The 21298-nt window shown below is 32.9% G+C and overlaps 1 protein-coding gene across 3 annotated transcripts in view; it reads right to left on the bottom strand.

Moving 5' to 3' along the window:
• LOC144843747 (ankyrin repeat and MYND domain-containing protein 1-like) overlaps nt 1–21298 on the bottom strand; it is a 116493-nt gene that overhangs the window by 8869 nt on the left and 86326 nt on the right. For 2 of the 3 annotated variants that reach the window (XM_078700673.1, XM_078700672.1), the window contains exons 9-15: nt 18616–18750; nt 17740–17847; nt 16311–16442; nt 15389–15496; nt 10419–10551; nt 7903–8080; nt 6972–7126 (exon numbers count right to left, since the gene is read on the bottom strand). In XM_078700673.1, the coding sequence (XP_078556799.1) occupies nt 6972–7126; nt 7903–8080; nt 10419–10551; nt 15389–15496; nt 16311–16442; nt 17740–17847; nt 18616–18750 (949 nt within the window). Of the gene's footprint in view, nt 1–6971; nt 7127–7902; nt 8081–9907; nt 9957–10214; nt 10552–15388; nt 15497–16310; nt 16443–17739; nt 17848–18615; nt 18751–21298 lie in introns of those variants that run through there. The other variant, XM_078700675.1, reaches the window with a different exon arrangement.

A 21298-nucleotide genomic window follows, 5' to 3' on the forward strand; every position in this document is an offset into this window, starting at 1 on the left:
TTAAAAATTGGAATAAATGGCGGGACCCGTAATTTCACCTACTCTACTGTATGTAATATGTATACAGATTATATATTATGTATACTGTAAATAGTATATGACACAAAATATACAGCATTCAGTTACTAACAACATATCATATTCTTCAGTTCAGGTCATAATGTCATAATCTTTTTCTGTGTGCAATATTCCTACGTATGACATGCACGTGGCGTTTGTTGGGCGGATAACTAACTCGTCAAAGTGAGGAGTTTCATGTCTAGTTCTTCTTTCTTTCCCGGATTTTTGTCTACAGCATATCCCCTATTGCTTGTGAACTTAACTTTGTATAACTTGGTAAAAAGATTGACATTGAAGTGTAGATGTGCAGCCAAGCTTTTCGACGATGTCAGAGCCGCGTTGCGTAAGTTACGCACGATTTTATGAATTTCTATAACTGATCATAGAACTATAGAACCAACAAATATTCTTTCATGAACCTTAGTGAAAATTTAAGTCATATCAAGGGCAAACTTTCTATGGATTAAAAATGGCATGTTTCACAAGAAGTTACGCGCGCGCGCACGCACATTTAAAATTTCAAAATACGCAAAATTAATTTCTAATCAAGCTTTTTACGCTGATCATGACATTTTGAGCATGTCAAAAATTCCCACGCGCGGGAAAAAATTTACGCATAAGATGCGCGCAGAGCATGAAAATCATGTTTTTTTCTCTTGAATCATGATTTTACAGCCTTTCCTATAGTCATTTTAAAAAAGATTGACATCATTTAAAATTAAAATGACGTCATACGAGCACGTTTATTTAGACAATTTGCGCGCGTTTTAGTTGAAAAAGTTATAAAATATTGTCAAAATGATGCCAATTTTGAATCTATTATAGCTCTTCAGGATCGAAGGTGACCCCCAATTTTTTTAACTTATTATGTAAGAAGATAAACTGTAGATATGAATTCATGCAGAATTTTTACCTCTCGGATATTATGACGTCATCATATGGCCACACGAATGTAAAATATAGGATTTTTGTCTCTTTCGTTATTGCTCATTACATTCAACAGAGCGCATCTCGCTTATACGTATTCCATTTCCCCCGAGATTTTAATATTGTCTACGTCAATCAACTGTTTTTCGCATGAGTTAAAAATATTTTAATTTTTATGACGTCATCATGTCTAAAAATGTAAATAATGTGGTTCACTTATTTTCATTTTTACAGTAAATTTGAATCTGTTATAGCTCGTCAGAATAAAATGTGACGTGCTTGATTAAAACTTATTATAGAAGTTGTTGAATTGTAGATATGAAATTATATTCAAATTTTGTATATCTGATGTCATGACGTCATCATATGGCCAGTTGAATTCAAAAAGTCATCAAATTTGTATTAATGTAATTATTTAGATAATTATCTTCTAAAATAGTTATCTTTATATGTCAATTTGCGTTTTCTTTTTGATACCGTCAATATGTTAAAAATTGGAATAAATAGCGGGTCTCGTAATTTCACCTATTCTACACTGTCTGTGATATGTATACAGATTATACTGTGTATACTACGACACAAAATAACAGAATTCAGCAATAACAACATCATATTCTTCAGTTCAGGTCATAATGCCATAATCTTTCTCTGTGTGCAATATTCCAACGTATGACGTGCACGTGGCGTTTGTCGTGCGGATAACTAACTCGTCAAAGTGACGAGTTTCATGTCTAGTTCTTCTTCCTTCCTTCCTTTTTGTGAGTCGCAATTCTCTAAAATGTGTAAACATAACATTTCATAACTTTGACAACATATGGGCATTTACATGAAGTTGTGCACCTCCTATTTTTGAATGACGTCATAGTTGCGCAACGCGACTTACGCGCGATTTTATGAATTTCAATGATTGATCATAGGATAAAAAATAAAAGTCATTTTGTATTAAAACTTACTGAAAATTTAAGTCATATCAAGGGCAAACTTTCTATGGATTAAAAATGGCATGTTTCACAAGAAGTTACGCGCACATGCGCATTTAAAATTTCAAAATGCGCAAAATTAATTTTTAATCAACTTTTTACGCGTTTCTTGTCATTTTGAGCATGTCAAAAATTCCCACGGGCGCGCAATTTTTTACGCACACGGTCCACACGTAGCGTTAAAAATATACTTTTTTCTCTTGAATTATATTTTTCAAGCCTTTCTTAGTAATTTTGAAAACAATTTAGACCTTTTCCAGTTTAAATAACGCCATCAAACACGTTGAATTAGACAATTCGTGCACGTTTTTTTTTAAAAAGCTTAAAAAATCGTCAAAATAATGTCACAGTCATAGTTTCTAAAGTTTATTTTTATTACAAAATCTAGAAGTTGATGAGTTGTAAATATCGGATCATTCATCGATAAGGCTAAAAAAACATTGTGACGTCATCGTATGGCCACACGAATGTAAAATATAGGATTTTTGTCTCTTTCGTTATTGCTCATCACATTCAATGGACCGCATCACGCTTATCTGTATTCCTTTTTCTCCTACATTTTAATATTGTCTAGGTCAATCAACTTTCTTTCGCATGAGATTGGATTGTAGATACGAAATCATGTGAACTTTTCGCCAATCGGATGTTGTGACGTCATCATATGACAAGTTTAATTAAAAAGTTCAAATTTTCATCGTCTGCGTCAGAGTTCATCACATTTAAATGTGCGCGCACCAACATTTTACGTATTCAAATTTCTTCTACACGTTAATATGTTGTTGCTGAAGTAATTTTCTTCAGAAATTGCTATCTTTGTGTTTTATTTTGATGACGTCATCATGTTAAATATTTGAATTAAAGGCAGTTAATATGTCATAATATACAGTAGTACAATGTACACCAGCATAGGCTCTAATGTGAGCAAATTGTTGTTTGCCGCCCTCTGTATCATGTAGAATTAATGTCTCCTTGTATACACAGTATACTGTATAATAATACATTGTAGCATAGGCGAAAATACAGGACCACCTCTTATTATAGTTTTTAACATAACGATGACGTATGACGTGCACGTGGCATCTGTCGTGCGGATAACTAACTCGTCAAAGTGACGAGTTTCATGTCTAGTTTAAATCTATATTTGTAGTAATGAAACATTTTCACATAAAATGACCAGAAATACAATTTATGACCTATGACATTTATACGATTTTTAATTAATTTAATTTATGTTCGTCTTAAATGCACCTAATTTTGTCTACAATATATATGACACTTAAAGATGTATTGTCCCCCAAAAACATGAAAAATGAAGATTAATTAAATCAGACTTTGAATATGTTATTTTGTAGTTTTAATCAAGTTAATCACTTCCATAGAAAAAAAAACGAAAAAAAAAAATGTTTTCACTTATAAAATGACAAAATAAATGGTAAATTCAGCCAAAAATCCATTGGCTGGCAGCCAATTTGACCATTTTTTGCTTTAAATTACATTTTTCTCAGGTAAATACATTTTTTTTTCGATCCAATTTTTGGTCAAAGTGGATAGCTATTATGTTACATTAAAATGGAATATTAAAAAAAAATTGTTTTAAGAATTATTTTTTCAGGGGGACAATACATCTTTAATGCAAAAATTTCCAAATTATTATTCTGAACTTTGACCTGATAGGCGTAATTAATAATATTAATTATATTAAATGATTAATGGACTTAAATTGTATGTAGTACATAAAATTGGTAAACATTGTGCTGGGTGTTACCATAAATTCAATGATGATGGAACCTTCTGATTGGCTAAAAGTTTTAATAGTTTGACAGAGGAAATAACATACATTTTTAAATGGAATACCGTAAAACCTCGAAAAGGTGATAGTATGAGCTTCTTTTCGAGATAGACTGTATTTGAATGTCAAATGAATAGTATGATGATCGTGTATATATATATATATAAAAAAAAGTTAAAACTGCCTCAATATAAGTTTATTTGTACGACATGTTTCGGGCATAGCCCATCATCAGGTGAAGAGAATTGTAACAAAGGATAACATATAAGTCACAAAATTACATAATAAAAGATGTTAACAAACAAAAGGCATAGTTATAAAGGCATGCCTCCAAAAGCTTTGGGGTACCATGGAGGAATTTCCTCCATGGGGTACAAAGCAGAAATGGTTGCTTATAAAGCAGGAAATTTAAAACAAAGACAAAAACTTCAATGTGGATAATCGTTAATATATGAATGTCTCTAGGAAAATTAATGTTTAAAAGATCTAAATTGTACATTTATGCCGGTAGGGGCAAGAGTGCCAAACTTAACAATTATTCTTTTATAATTTTATACTTAATAAATAATTATGGTAGTAATGCTGCAGGTCACAGTGCATACCGGCTATGGAACGCCCAAAATCATGAAACGCCAAAAAGGAAAAATATGTATTGTTCATTTCGGCCGCCAGAATCGTCAATATTGTTAATAATGTATGACACGCCTTAATTGTCAAAAGAGTGTATACATGTGCTTATCGCCTGAATAGATGTAAGACTTATCGTGGAGGGATTAGTTTAAGTAGGCCCTAGTTTTAACTAAAGTAATTTCTACCATAAATATGTTACCTTTGAAATGTCACTTTCTCAGTTAAGCTACACGCAAGCAATCAACAAAAACAATCATATTTTGATTTGCATGGAGTTGCTCTATCAATATTTTACTATCATTCGTCGGCTTCCTACTGAGCCCTACAACCCCTCCCCACGCCCACCCCCCCCCCCCCCCCACTATAAAATAAAGTAAGTTGTGTAGAAAGAACTTTAATTAAAACAACTAAACTAATCCCTCCATAAGTCATAAATCGGCTGTGTGAATACGCACGTCTATTCAGGCGATACGATAGGCACATGTATACACCCTTTTTGACAATTAAGGCGTGCCATACGTTACATTACATACAGTTACAAGGAGTTATAACTAATAACAAAAACAACAATAAAGATTTTGTACAATAACAATAGGTGATCATTTTATTCTAAATGATCACCTAATAATTATGAATTAGTTAGTTAATGAGTTAATACATTTAAATGTCTTGGTGTAGTTATTGATGACCAGTTAACTTGGCATGACCATGTGAAATCTGTATCCAAGAAGGTATTTGCAACTCTTTCCATCCTTAAACGTGTAAAACCTTTTATTGATCAGTCAACTTTAAATCAACTTTATCTTTCTCTTGTTCAACCGCATTTTGAATACTGCAGTACTGTATGGTCTAAACATTTTGATAATAATCTTGACAAACTTACTAAACTTAAAAAACGTGGAGCAAGATTAATATTAAATGCACATTTCCTCACACCTTCTAAAGATATGTTCACATCACTTGGTTGGTTAAACCTTTATGATATATTTGATCTCAAACGATCATCTTTAGTGTTTAAGTGTTTAAATGAAGATGTACTTGAATACCTTAAATTATATTTTAAATTTTCTAATGAAAATCATGATCATTTTACAAGAAATAGTAGCAAATCACTTTCCCTGGAAAAATGTAGAACAGAGTACTATAAGCATTCATTTAAGTGGAAAGGTGATGATCTTTAACACATTAAGTGAAGAAACTAAATCGTCAAGTAATTTAATTGTTTTCAAAAGTAACTTTAAGGCATTACTGTAGTTTAAGTTCTATTGTGTTACTGTTATTTTTATATTTTAGTTTAAAATGTACTATTGTACCCAGGGCTCCAAGGGAGACCAGTCTTTTTGACTGATTGGGCCACCCTGGTTAAATATTGTTAATAAATAAAATAAATAAATTCTTTCTTCAAGATTCTACAAGATGTCTCAGAACCATTACATACCTTAACACCAGAAATTGTAATATCCGAAAGGGAATGCTCATTATTACAAAAATGGGTGGCTACAGGTAACACGGGAGTCTTTAGTTTAATACTTAAATGTTCTACAAATCTATCACCTAACCTGCGTTTAGTTTTACCAATATATAGCATATTACATTTAGTACACGAAATACAATAAACTAGATTTCTAGTGGTGCAAGTAATATGATATGTGAAGATCCTACTATTTTGTTTGAACATGAAACGTAATTACATGTCGAACATCCATTTCTATTACATTTGAATGTTCCTGTTGATTCATTAGCTTTTTTTTGTAATTTAGATTTAACTAAAGTGTTTTTAATGCTTTGATCTCGTCTGTAAGCTATCATGGGTGGTTCTTTTGTAGCGGATTTATCTTCAGTCAAAATCGAAAAGTTATCGCGGACAATGTTAATAAATTTCTTATTCATAGGATGATACGCGAGGACTAGAGATCAGTATACTGAATACATTCAGTATACTGAATATATAGAAATACAGTATACTGAATATATTCGGTTGACTATTTTCATTCGCATGCAATTGGCTACTCACCGAAAATATTGTAACATTTCTGAGATTTAATAACCAAGATGACGCACAAGTGCTATGTTATGTCTCAACAATGGACAGACATCAACCCGCCTCTTTTGCTTGGTGACAAGGGTTAGGGTTTTCTTAGGCCTAGGTAGTTTGGTAATCATTTGATGGGATTTCAAACCAATAACAAAAATGAATCTTATGCGAAAATAATATTCATAATTCCCACAACCTGCCCAGCCCTGCTAGCTGTCATTAGCATTTTATTTGGCAGTCATGCACTAGATAACAACGCTCCCATAATTTATATTTCATTTCCTACAACATACATTATTTTGAAAACAAGACTACATTGTTTTTATTGGTAGATTAAAAACATACCCACACGCCTCATTTAGCCAAATATGACCTACCTCATTCTTCTGACATTTGTGGTCTGCTAATAGTTTTGACTTTATGTACAAGTCTCTAGTTTACAGACTAAATCAAAACATTGACTGGTATAGTAAAAGAACAAACATAAAAAACATACCATAACCGCACATTGTGTTTGTAAATTATATATAATGCAAAAAATAAATGTTACCTCCGATTTTAACGCATTCCTCTTTGTGCCGCATATTCCAAGCTTTAAACTTACAGGCCTTGCTGCAGTAAAAAACTTTCTTACAGCGTGAGCATGCAGACAGTCTTATACCTAGTGAACGACCGCACTCATAACAGTGCTTGAACAAAGGCTTTCTGTAAAATAACCGAACATGTTCTTTAAAAAATCTAAAAAATATATCCAAAGAAAGCAATAATAATAATGATAATAAGGAAGCAAGCCAAATATTTGTTAGATTTTAAATTATTATAAAATATTTATTTATATGATGTAATGGCAATTTGTTGTACCTCTTTCACACCAAAACTATGCAGTGATCATCGGAGACACCCCAGGGTTTGTGACCATTCGAAACGTCGAGAATCTCCTCCGGAGATACCTCATTCACACCAACCTAGCCACACCGAAGTTTATAAAATAAAATTGTAAATACCTCCCTCTATTTTGTTTGTTTACATAGCAACGATCATTAGAATCATTTTAATTTTTAATATTTTTAATTTAATAATTATTTATGACTCAGAAGTCATATAATGTTTTATTAATACTAGTTATTATTTTTTAGACCCGCTATATTTTTTTTACAAATATTTAAAGTATTTTGAAATAAAACTAAAGCAATGATTGATTGTGTGAGGATGACCTCTTGTTTGTTGTTGGTACCTTTCACACCAACCGTCCTGGTTCGCCCTCCGGAGAACGTTCAGCTGTTCAACCCTGGTGTTTTGAACTCAAGAGTTATTTGATTTTACCTTTCACACCAAAACATCGGGGAGTCAACTCTGGAGTTTTGCTTTTGGTGTGAAAGGGATATTATTCTTTTGCTCTTGTTTAATGTAGGACTAGCCACTTTTTTTTCCATTAGTTAGCATCCTGATCTTTATAAATGGTAAACATCTAAATGTTATACCTTATGATTTCATCTTCATCTCTGTCTACTAAAAGGTGTTCATGACCATCATTATCTTTGATTACTGAATTAAACATAACTTGTCTAGTCAGCTCTTTTGTATTGTCCTCACATGAATGTTCAACCTTTTCTTTCATATGCTGGATGTCTGAACCTAAACATCTGCTTGGATTAGTGCCTGTGAGAATAAAATCAACCAATATAAAGTATCATATTACAGTAACCATGCTGATTTTGAACATAGCATATTGTATTTATTTATTTATTATTTATTTATTCTTTCTTTATTCTGCAAGCACTTTCAGTACTAGTGCACTGATTTCCAAAGTGGTACAGTAATTGAAAATATAACAAACATAATAAAATAAAGACAAAGAGTAATTGAAATATACATTAAAAATAGCAATCAATATTAGAAAACAAAAAATTCAGTTAAAAATGTTGAGTACTAATTGTATTTTGGAATGAAGTTATTGAAAAATCTTTAAAGTTAATTTTTAATTCATTTGGAAGTTCATTCCAGCTTTTAGATGAACGATAAGTAAAGGTTTTTTTGCCTTGACAAATGTTCCAGGTGGGGACAACTAAATTGTTATGGCTGGCTCTGTGTGCCTTTAGAATGGGTAGTGTTATTAAAAGTCAATTTTGAGTTCAAATATGGAGGAGCACACCCTTTTAAACACTTGAAAGTCATTAATAACAATTTTTCATTCCAGAGTACATTTAGTCTATTCCAGCCAAGGTTATTTAAAATAAAATCAATTGAGGTCTTAATATCAACAGAAAGCAAAATTCTACCTAATCTATTCATGAGTACTTGTAAACAATTAGTATTTTGAACATTACAATTAGACCATACACAACAACAATAATAAAAAAGAGGAAAAACAAGAGCGTTCGCTAACATTTTAAGCGTATATGACGGAAGAAAACATTTTTACACGCCGGATGACACCAATACGTTTTGAAACATTTGAGGATACCTTGCTTATGTGATCATTCCAATTTAATTGCGGATCAAATGTGACCCCAAGATATTTAAAAGAGTCAACTCGTTTAATAATATCTCCATTATAAGATATTGAAATATCTTTAAATTTAGGAAGAATGTGGTTTGTCCCAAAAATCATAAGTTTTGTCTTTTTGATGTTCAATGTTAGTTTATTAGTTTTAAATCAATTAGCAATTGTATTTAAATAGGCATTTAGCTCGTATCGAAGAGTGACTGGGTCAGAAGAATTACAAAGAATAGTGGTGTCATCTGCATACATAACACATTTGCATGGCATAATATCTGGTAGGGAGTTAACATGAATAATAAACAAAAGAGGACCTAAAATTGAGCCCTGTGGTATACAAATATTTATATTCATAAAATCAGATTGAGAAGTGTTAATATTTACAACTTGGGATCTGTTTCTTAAATATGATATAAACCAATCTAGTTCATTATTACTGACTCCATAACATTTGAGTTTATTTACCAGGAGTTCATGATCAACTGTATCAAAAGCTTTCTTAAGATCCAGGAATATTGCTGCTGTAGCCTTACCATCATTCAAATTATTTAGTATATAGTCAGACACGTCTATTAATGTAGTGTCAGTAGAATGGTTTTTTTCTAAACCCTGATTGAGATGCATTAATAATATTATTAGCAGTTAAAAACTATACAGTTGATCATGAACTGCTCGTTCAATTATTTTGGAAATAATTGGCAGCACAGAGATTGGTCTATAATTGCTTGGGTCGTTTTTATCACCATCTTTGAATACTGGAGTTACTTTTGCTTTCTTCCATTCAGATGGAAAGATTGAAGAAAACAAAGATAAATTACAGATATAAGCAATTGTATCACAAATCACTGGTGCGGCCAATTTTACCAATTTACAATCTAAGCCATTTATACCAGTGGCTTTGTTACCAGAAAGCCACTATAATAAAGCTCTACAATATATTCCTTATAATTATTTACTGTAGAATCATTAAGGTTCACAAGTAGCACATCTTGCCTCTTTATTCATCATGAGAAAATTATATTCGCTGTCGAGTAGCTAACATGACGGAATAAAACGATAAAAACATTTACATGCAGCCAAAACATCATATTATTGCATTTAACCTAAAAATTGGAAAAAAATACTGTAAAGATATTACAAAGCCGAATTAGTGTAATCTATGATAAATGCTTCTTACATGTTTCTGTAGGGTTTTTTGTTTTGCTTAATAGCTCAATTAAATGTATAGCAACCGTTTGCATGTACTTGTGTGTCCAGAGAGAGCATTTTCTTACAATTTCCCTTTATACATACATGTAAATTTATCACCTCAAAGTCAGTACTGTATAAATTATTTGATGACATCACTTTTACCTGCCACACAGCAACACACACATTGTTTTTTGAAATAAACCTTTTCAGTATTACTTTTTGCCACGTAAAAATCATCTTGGTCATGATTTGAGTTGTGTACCAAATAAAGCACATAGTAATCACACAAATGACAATATTTCTTACCTTGTTTCTCTTTAAAGCCTGAAGCTTCACGCAAGCTATTTCCAAGGTAAGATAGTAGCCTCTGACGCGCATTATAAGTGTCTCTTTCTGTATGATTAAGTGCATGGTACGGCATGTGTGCTATACGTCGATCCTGTTTATTAAGTACAATTCCTGATACATTATATATGTATAATTTTAATAAAAACTGTACAGTGAAAGGTAATAAAATCAGACCCATTCCCTACAATTTGTGACGTTTTGTAAAAATAATGCATTATATTACTTTAAAAACATTAAACCAGGTCATTCCTTGTCTTAAATGTACATTTTATGGTAAATTATGATAAAAAGAGAGAAACAATGCACTACCTAAGTAGTCCAGTCATTTTAGCCCAAAATTTAGCCAAACTTGGAACAAATTGCAACAGAATTTTTTTCACCGCAATGCATTTCTTTGAGGTTCCCAGAACACCATACTAAAAGTCCCAAAATATCCCAATGGGGGAAAGACGTCTAATTTGCATAAATCCAAAATGGCCGCCAAAAATCAATATTTTGACATATTTTGACTTGTAGACAACCTATTTGAATGTCTTAAAGTTGCAGAGCAGGGCATTGACACATGGGCTTTCATTTGAAAAAGGGTACAATGATTTAGGACTGGTTAATTTGCATATTCATTTGCATATTATTTTGCATATTTTTAAATAGCTGCCAAATACGTACATAAATCCTATTTTCTGCTTGTTTTATGAATATTAATACATATAATATGACTAAATTTGTTTTTTCTGACGTCTTGGTAGGTGGTATAAGCATGTTTAGGATGTTATTAAACATCATAAATGCAATATGACCACCAACATTCAATGATTTTACATATTTTGACATTCAGATTGCCCATTAACATATTTAAGTGTTTTTAACTCATATCAGACCTATTTGTCTGATTTTTCTTTATGTTGTTTATTTTTTTCAATGGCGTCCCTTTGATGCCATACTTAATTTTAAATCCACTGTGCATGTATGTAGGCCTATTAATGTATACATTATACTATAACTTTTATAGAATCTAAAAAGTAAATAATCAAGGTAGGTAATGACATGTCTTTGTACAATCAGATGTGTAAAAGAATATCAGGGATGATTAAGAAGTTTGTCATTTTATGTCGAAACTCTAGTTACATTCTGTAGGCCGTAGAACTCCTCTTCCCTTTTGATAATATTTCAAAGCATTACATAAATGAATAAATGTTGTTTGTGTGATGAAACCATCTCAGATGGAAAGAAGAGTGTTGTCTTAACAACAAAGGCAGTGGAGTGAATCGAGCAAGCCTACTGTACAGCGTGGAAGAGATTTAATGACCAGGGCCATTTAAAAAACGACATGTTTGTTTTGCGGACAATTTGTCTAGTGCGATAAAGGGAAAAAAAGAGGCTTTGAAGTATATCCAGTGAGAATAGAGGATTTTCAAAACAGTGTTGTCCAAGTATGCAATTCTAGGAAAGATGAGTGGGCTGAAGCAATCATGAGCAGACTAGCATCAGTTAATGACCTGCATGCTGCGGATGCAGTGTACCATCAGCAGTGCAGCAGCACCTTTAGAACAGGAAAAAATTACCTGAAAAATCTACAGAGCATAAACCAAAACAGGCAAAAACAGGAAGGCCAGATTCAAAGTAGAGAACAGAAGCATTTTTGAAAGTGGTAGACTATTTGGAAGAACACGATGATGAACTTATTACTATCAATGACCTTGTTCTTGTGATGAGTGACTATCTAAAAAAATCAGAATCACCGTACAGTACTCGTTATATGAAAACAGTATTACAACAGCATTTTGGTCAGAGACTTATGATGACAACACTAACTAAAAAATCGTGTGTAGTTACATTGCGGCAAACAGCGATGTCAATCCTTCATGAATTCCATAAAAAGAAGCAACAAGAAAATACTAAAGATGAGAAGCTGAGAATCATCAAAACTGCAGCTAAACTCATAGAGAGTGATGTTAAGTCCATTGATCCTCATACAGATGTTTATCCAACCTTAGACATGATTGAAAGTGTCGATTGCGCTGTGGATCCAGAGACATTGCAGGTATTCTTGCAAGCCATGTTTGCCGGTAGAAATGTTGTCTTAAAGCTTTCTGCAATAGGACAAGCTATTATGCAGGCAATACGACCAAGAGCCATGCTAACACCACTCCAATTTGGCTTAGGTGTACAGATGCACCACCACTTTGCATCAAAGTTCTTGATAAACACACAAATATGGTTTTGCGTGTTCATACAATGAAGTACTTCGATATGAGCGAAATGCAGCAGTTTCTCTTGGAAATGACTTGTCAGGTAATCCACAAGAAAGTCATGTTCAATTTGTTGCTGACAATGTAGATCATAATGTATTAACAATAGATGGCACAGGAACCTTTCATGGGATGGGAATTATTGCTGCTGTTACACCTCGATCAAATACATCATATAAACCTATTTCAAGAGCTCACGTTAACCACCGACGAGATTGCAAAAGTAGGCCGCATCAACATTGAATTTTTCAAGATCTCACCGACAACCACACCGTTAACATATCTGCCACTTACTTACAGATTAGTAGAAGATCCTACTTCACAACTAGATATGCTGTGGAAGACATCTTTACTGCTTCACACCCTAGACCAGCATGGTCAGGTATGATGCAAATGCTTCATCATGGGCCATACACTGGACAATCGTCTGTCACGTTTCTACCAATGATTTATCTACACCCTTGGTGATCCATCCTGTATTTATTCTACTATGAAGTTCATATCAGCTCAAGCAAAACAGCAGAATGTAACTCCCATCCTCACATTTGACCAACCCCATTACTGTAAGCCCTTGACCATTATACAGTCTCAACCAACTAGCAGTGATCTGAAGAGCATAGTTCTCCGACTCGGTGGGTTCCACATGGAAATGAGTTTTCTAGGCAGTATTGGACACCTCATGGCAAGTTCAGGATTGGAAGAGCTTCTAGAAGTTGTGTATGCAGGTAACGCTGCTGTACGCCATATGCTGACAGGCAAAGCTGTTTCCAGAGCAGTTCGTGGTCACTTGTTAGTTGACGCTGCATTGAACACTATTCTTATAGCAAAGGCCTACAATGTCAAAACACTAACTGCAGACGTAATTGTTGAACACACAGGCAGTAAAGACAATGTTCAAGTGCCAGACATGGAAGTAGATGTTTATATTGAAAAGAATTCTGCGCAGATGGTAGACGGTTGTGATACCCTGCATATAGACATTGACAGAATAGCAAACCATATGCAAACCATCCAGGTAGATGCCAACTCTGGAAGGACGTACAATAGGAAACAAATAAATACGACCTTATTGAACTATGATTATTTTGATAACTCCATGCATAACGAGATACAAAATTTCGAAAAGACTTTTATTCAGCTTTTTACACAGATGTCTATTTTCACCAAATATTCATCTGATATTCATAAACATTTTAAACATGCTTGGATCACCTCTACCAAGTAGTCATACAATTCTTTCTACTAAAGGTATGAACAAATTTAGTCTATATTCATAAAACCAGCAGATAATAGGATTTATGTACGTATTTGGCAGGTATTTAAGATATGCAAATAAAAATGCAAATTAACCAGTCCTTAAATCATTGTACCCTTTTTCAAATGAAAGCCTATTGGCCAATGCCCTACTCTGCAACTTTAAAACATTCAAATAGGTCGTCTACAAGTCAAAATATGTCAAAATATTGAATTTTGGCGGCCATTTTGGATTTATGCAAATTAGACGTCTTTCCCCCATTGGGATATTTTGGGACTTTTAGTATGGTGTTTTGGGGACCTCAAAGAAATGCATTGCGGTGAAAAAAATTCTGTTGCAATTAGTTCCAAGTTAAAAGTTAAAATGACTGGACTAAAGTAGCTCGCGGTGAATGTCCTCTCGTTGGCCGTCTTGTTTTGTAGGCCTAGCTGGTAAACATCGATAACGTACAAACATCATACGCTAGATATAAGGCCTAGCCTCACGTTGTATAGTTGCTGCATTAATTATCTTTCTGTTTTTGCCAGACTTCTATGATGTTAGATTTCATTTGCTATACAGTATTATATAACACCTAGATAAATTCCTGTCATTTGATTGGACGATTGTGGGTCACATGGTGGGCAATAGAACGCACTATTCAACGATCGTTTAATAGTACTTTTTTTCGTGTACAAAAAAAAAATCTGTTTGCGTTAAAACAAATCCAAAGTCCTTATACAATGATGTCACATACCAGCATGCCATTGGCTGATTATGACGTAATGCAATTTTACCGTACCTTTAGCAAACGGAAGTTAGGATACGGTACCGTATCTTTAGCCACGGCGTTAAATTAACTTTAGATCATTTTTAGGATTTTGATTAATAAATGGGAACATCTCTACAAGACATGGAATCGTTGGAAAAAACATAATTAGCCTTGATGACTTCAAGTTGCCTGTAGAAGTTTCGTATTGCTGTCTTTCTAAGGCCTAAGTATTGGGCCTAGGTGTTTTAGCCTTGCTAGGCCTAGGATTGTTTAGTCGTTTGTTGACATAATTAACACCAGGGCCTAACAAGTAGGTGCATTTATAAAATCCATATAAATAATAATATTTAATATAATTATTAAAAACCAAATGTTACTGTTTTAATCAATGTAAATCAAATGTAGGCCTTGGCTAGGCCTACCTTTTATTTGATTCAAATGACAGGAATCTATTTAGACAAATAATGAATGTTTTATATTTGTGTAATGGTACAAATAATTATTTGGTGAGTGATGAAAGGTTATACATTACATAGACATATATACTATAACATTGGATAGTTTTGCTCTTTGAAGCAATGTATATTCAAGTAAACATCACTTGTGTTCATGTGGTTTGGTGTGCACAGTATCAGAAAATTCAAGTGGAATCTAATATATAATTAACAATTACCTGATTAAAAGTGAAATGAGCATAGTCAACTGCTGTTCCTATAAGATTCTTAGGTCCAACTGCTACTGGGGCTAGGATATTGGCTCCTGCTTTAAGTAATTTACTAACCTTTAAGATAAATATAGAAAAGTAACAAATGAGTGATGGTTAATGAGCGAGATAGTAATCATCAATATCATCCCCTTAAACATGTTAAAAATTGGAATAAAAGACGGGTCCCGTAATTTCACCTGTTGGTTGGTTATACAGTAGTTTATCATGACAATACTGCTAAATATAATCCCATATTTTATTAATCGGCATTTGGTATTGCATGCCTGTCTGTTTTATGAAACTTGATGTATTCATTGTATTGTTTTGTCAATGCGCCATGAGCATCTAATTTTTTATTGTTTACAATAATTGTTTTTTAATTGCTGAATCTTAGTACACAACTCGATAACAGCATCATAATGGTAAACTATTCAACAAAATTATAAAAAATACTATTTTACTTTGTAAAACATGCGTTTTAATACAAATATATTGAAAATAAATCGAATATTACAGCTCTCTTCCATCAGGTGTAAAAATCAGTGCTCATGACTGTGACTGCAGTTGGTAAAAAATTATTCAACCGTTCCATTCTTATTTATTTTTTTTAATGATTTTACCACCACAACCGTAGACTATAGGTAATTGGTTACAAAATAAGAGCTAGAGTTTTTGATCACCATTTAAATATGTGTTTAGTGTGGTACTTATACTGTATACTATAAATACAAAATATAATCAATTAGAGTGATACCTCTATTAAGGGAACAAAAGGGTTAGGGTTAAGGGTTCTACTGTATTCGAGAACCAGTATACAATTCAACAACTTCTATGATAATAACAGCTTCCTATTACATCCAAACTAATTATTGTTACTATTAAACCATACCAGATTTATCCTGTCTTGAGGTGATCTTCTGAATTCATATTCAGTATTTGAAGCAACACACAAAGCAGAACCAATACCTTGCCCCAGGGGAAGACTTGGGTCAGCAGAGAAAGACAATAACTCATCAACTGCCTAGAATATAAGTTTATAAAATGGAATCATATGGAGAAGAGGAGGAAAATGGAAGCAAATTAGAGATATTTTTGTGGAAACCACAGAAAAATATGTACCTAAAGATGTAAAAAGCAAAGCAATGATGGATGACCAAAGATATCTAGAACATACCTATAAAACCAAATAAAAACTAATATTTAACAAACATTAGATGTTTTCTCAGTATTGATTAAAACTATAATGAAATAACATAACTTTACTGATCAAATAACTTGATTACCTTGTAAAACCATCGATATCATAGTTTGGACAACTTTTCATTTATATCTTTTACATTGCGTATGATTAACAGGATGAGAAAACATTCAATTTTTGTTAAATATTAGTTTTTATTTGGTTTTATAGGTAGGTTCTATGATTGGTCAATATTGACATTTGACCCTTAATCACAAAGGATTTTTTTTCATAAGGTGATTGAATGATTGAATGACCTATAATCATAAAAATGTAATAAAAGACCAAATTGTCCTTCAATAAATTTGTTATAATACATATACATAATACATTGTTGTAAATGGTCAATTTTGAATTTGACCCCTTATATCTCGAAAACGCTTCCTATCCTGATCGATTACCTTCCATATTCGTAATCTACGGAAAATTTTGGTCTAGAAAAGTTGGATGGCAATTTGTCCCCTTTCGGGTGGTGATACCCGCTTCCTGCCACCGGACTTACTAGAGCATCAATCCAAGACCATTTATGAAAATCTAAAAGAGTTAACAGGCGACAGACTGGAAAATTTCCATGAAGTCTGAGAAATGCAAAGTCCTGTCCTGTCAAAAACCTATTATTTTTTTCTTACTCTGTCTGTTGTGCTTAAAAGTGTCAACTCCTATCATGACCTTGGTATTTACATGAACCGTAAATTGACCTTTATTCCTCATGTCGACCGTATTGTTAAAAAGTGTACTCTACCTTTGCTCAACCATTTACAATTCTCTCTCTCCTTACCAAGCCTCTAGAATTGATTGAATTCAGTCTTGTGCTTAATTGGCACAAGTTTAATTGTGATCTTGTTTCGTTGTTTTACTTTAATGTTTGTTATGTTTTGTTAATGGTGTTTTCTGTTCTGCTTTGGTGTGATAGGTATAATCAATCTACTCCGAAGTTCAAAACACTGGGGTTGAACAGCTGAATGACCTCCAGAAGGTAAAATGTGGAGACACACCGGGACGGTCGGTGTGAAAGGTACCAACATCAAACTGTGGAGACAGTTTTCACTCAAAATTTGATTATTTTAAAAACAAAACTCACCTGGTCATTACCATATGAAATAGCTAGTGATAATGGAGACTGCCCTCTACATAGTACATCAGGATTGGCACCATGCAGCAATAGTAGCCTTACAATATCTTTTGAAAGCTGGAAAGAAAAAGACAAAAAAACTTTAAACTCCTTCCTTCTCCACAACATAAAAAGCATCAATGATGAAAGAAGAGAGACTACACAATAAACAATGTATATAATGTGAAAGTTGCAATAGTGTGGCCCAAAAATGTACAAAGTACTCATTCAAAATTGGAAAGTTAGATACAAATATACAAAATCCTTTTATTTTCCTTTGTAAGCTGTATGTGGTATAGAGCAAGTTCAGTGATAAATTAATTAATTAATTTTATACCATCACAAAATAAATTTCACAATAATCATGCAATCAGACAATAAGGCTTAAAATGTTCTGCTTGTCCTCTCTCTAAACATTTGCGTCAAGGCATCTAAAATGGTGTGTTATTGAACTAACCACCATTTTTAGAAGCTTTAGATGCTTCCAATCCTAAAATAGACTTTTAAAAACATGGTTTAATCTTTTGTGCTACATTTTAGAACACATTGAGCAAAAAACTAATTTGTACAGATTTTAAAACATGTGAATGGGACAGTACTGTAATAATAATAGCTATAAAGTACAGTCCATGTAATGATAAAAAACAATAATACTGATTCTTAATCCGATATATAAAAGACAAAGATATGCAAAATAATATTTACAATCATAACAATTTGATTATTTTAGTAAATTCTATGCCTAAATTTTACCATTTCTATGCAGCAAAAACAGACCATAAATCATAATAAAGGTTCTGATTTGTTATTTTTACATTTCAATGCTACACATAAAACCATCATTACCTTATTATTATCATCTCTGCTGCAGACAATGTGTAGAGGTGTTCTTCCCTTTTCAATCATTCTTAAATGATTCAATTCCTTCAAAAGATCTGCCTCCCCATTTAACTCAGAAAAGGTATTAAGAATCATCTCATCCTTTGTAAAAAAAAATGTTTGGAAAAAAATCATAATTAACACAACTGAAATTGTCACTGACAAAAATTAATAACAAAAAAATTAGTAAATTGTTTGAAAGTTTGCATGACGAAAATTAGTATGTTGATATAGTTTGCGTTACACCATTTATGTAGTTCTGAAAATAACTGTTGTAGTTTCTAGACGTTTCGATCAATATGTTTCAATCAATATGCTTCTATCGTAGACATTTTTTCTGATTGGGTTACTCTTACTTCTTGCCTCTATTAATTTCAATTATTAGTGCTCTGTCAAATTGTGAGGGTACCACATCTGGAAGTATGGAGAAGACATCACGTTGGGAGAGTGTTTTAAATTTGGTAACACTTCAAATAGCTTTAGACTCTCTGAACACATGGTCCATTAATAACAAATTAAAACTTAACCTATCAAATGTCTGGTTTTCCAGATTTATTTTGGCTGACAAAGTCTTCCAGACATGGACCTTTCGACCTTGTTAAAATAATTATTAGGTTATATTATTATATTATTGATTGATCACAATCTTTATTTATTTCTTTATTTATTCTTTCCTTCGCACTATTTTCTTGAGATAAATTTCATCTAGCTACGTATATTTCTTATGGCCAGGAATCAATGTGGTTATCTTTTCATGGTGCGCAATTAAAAATTACGCGGTGTATGCATGATTTATCTAAATCAATTGCAATCATATCTTCACAAGCATGTATTATAATTAAACCAAATTTGGTACTCATAAATTTCAGGTCATATTTCATCATATGACAATACAAATATGTGCGTAGCGCATTTAACGCTTCTGCGCAAATCATTTACTAATCCGTGCAATAATGTAACATCTTCAAATTTTAAGGATATAGCTAATGGTTTTAACTCATATTTACTTCAGTTTTTAATTTGCATAATTCCAATTTTAATATTAATGCGCCCTCCAAATTTACCCTGCCAGTACCAGCTCTCTCTGACATCGACTTTGCACCCACCGATGTAGATATGGCAATTTGTAACCTTAAATCAAGTTCAGCCCCTGGTCCTGATAAAATAACACCAAAACTTCTCACTGACGTCAGGAGAACTACCTACCTACTGAATGGAAAATAGCAAATAAGTCCAACATGAAAATTATCGACCTGTTGCCTTCACTACATAGTTTGTAAATTACTTGAAAGGATAATTGTGACTAATTTAAATGCATTTCTACATGTTAACTCCCTTATAAACCCTCATAAACATGGTTTTATTAAGCATAAATCTTGCGTTACTCAGCTAACAAATGTTATGTATGAATGGTCTCGTTTACTCGACCAATAAAATGCCCCATGATATTCTATTACATTAACTTGCAAATTTTAATATACAAGGTGCTGTATGGAAATGGATCTCATTTTTTTTAACTAATAGATATCAACCTGTATGTTTTAATTGTTAAATTTCTTCATCCCTCCCAGTTACATCAGGTGTCCCTCAAGGGAGTTGTATCGGCCCTGTCCTTTTTAACCTTTTTGTAAATGATATTAGTTTTAATGTTTTTTCTCCATGTGTTTTATTTGCTGATGATGTACTTCTTTATAGAAATATTTTGTGCAATAATGATATCAATGATTTTCAGACTGATATCAACACATTAAGTAATTGGCCATCTCTTAATTCAATGATTTTTAACACCACCAAAACAAAGATTATGCATAACCAGGAAACGTAGTTTTGTTCAATCTATCTATTTTCTTAATGGTGATGCAGTTCAAGCTGTTCCCAGCCACAAGTACTTAGGTGTGCATCTAGATAATAAGATTTCATGGGATGCTCACATTTATCAGGTTATGTCAAAGTCGAGTAGGATGCTTGGTGCTATTCTTCCCCATGCTGGTGACAGTTCTCCTGAGGCAATCTCCTGTCTTTATAAAACCATGGTATTACCCATCATTGAGTATTGCCTACCAGCATGGGGACCAGTTTACGCCAAGCACTCTGATCGACTTGAACAAATCCAACGGCGTGCCACTTGGCGTATATTGAAAGTTGGATGGGGAGTTATTCTGTACGAAGAGCGGCTGTACAAACTAAATTTGTTAAGGACCGACGTAAAGTTATTTTAATCTTGTTTGTCTTCCTTTCTTTCTTCATGGTTAATTCTGACATAGGCGAGCACAATGGAAAAACTTCAGGACAAATCTCCGTCTTGGATACCTACCTTATCTATCTGAGATGTACCACGAAATGTAGATTTGATAACATTGGTTTTCACTATTACGATATTGTTTCATATTTCTATCTTAGGAAGATATTATAAAGGGTTTTGAAACAGAATTTCTGATTTCATCGGTAGATTTTCAACTGTGTGCGCGCTACAAGTCATTTCCAGGGTTCACAGTGAGTCTACGGATTTACCTTGCAACTTCCTGGTTTCAACTAAGTTGATTTTAGTTTTTTAGTTTATTTTCGGACCGCCCGTGTGAAGGTGCAGTAGCAAAAATATTATTAAATATACGCCATAAAGCATCCGAGTATATTGTGGGGAATAGTATTA

The sequence above is a fragment of the Antedon bifida genome, chromosome 5 (genome assembly GCF_963402885.1).
Source record: "Antedon bifida chromosome 5, ecAntBifi1.1, whole genome shotgun sequence".
Classification (NCBI taxonomy): Eukaryota; Metazoa; Echinodermata; class Crinoidea; order Comatulida; family Antedonidae; genus Antedon; species Antedon bifida.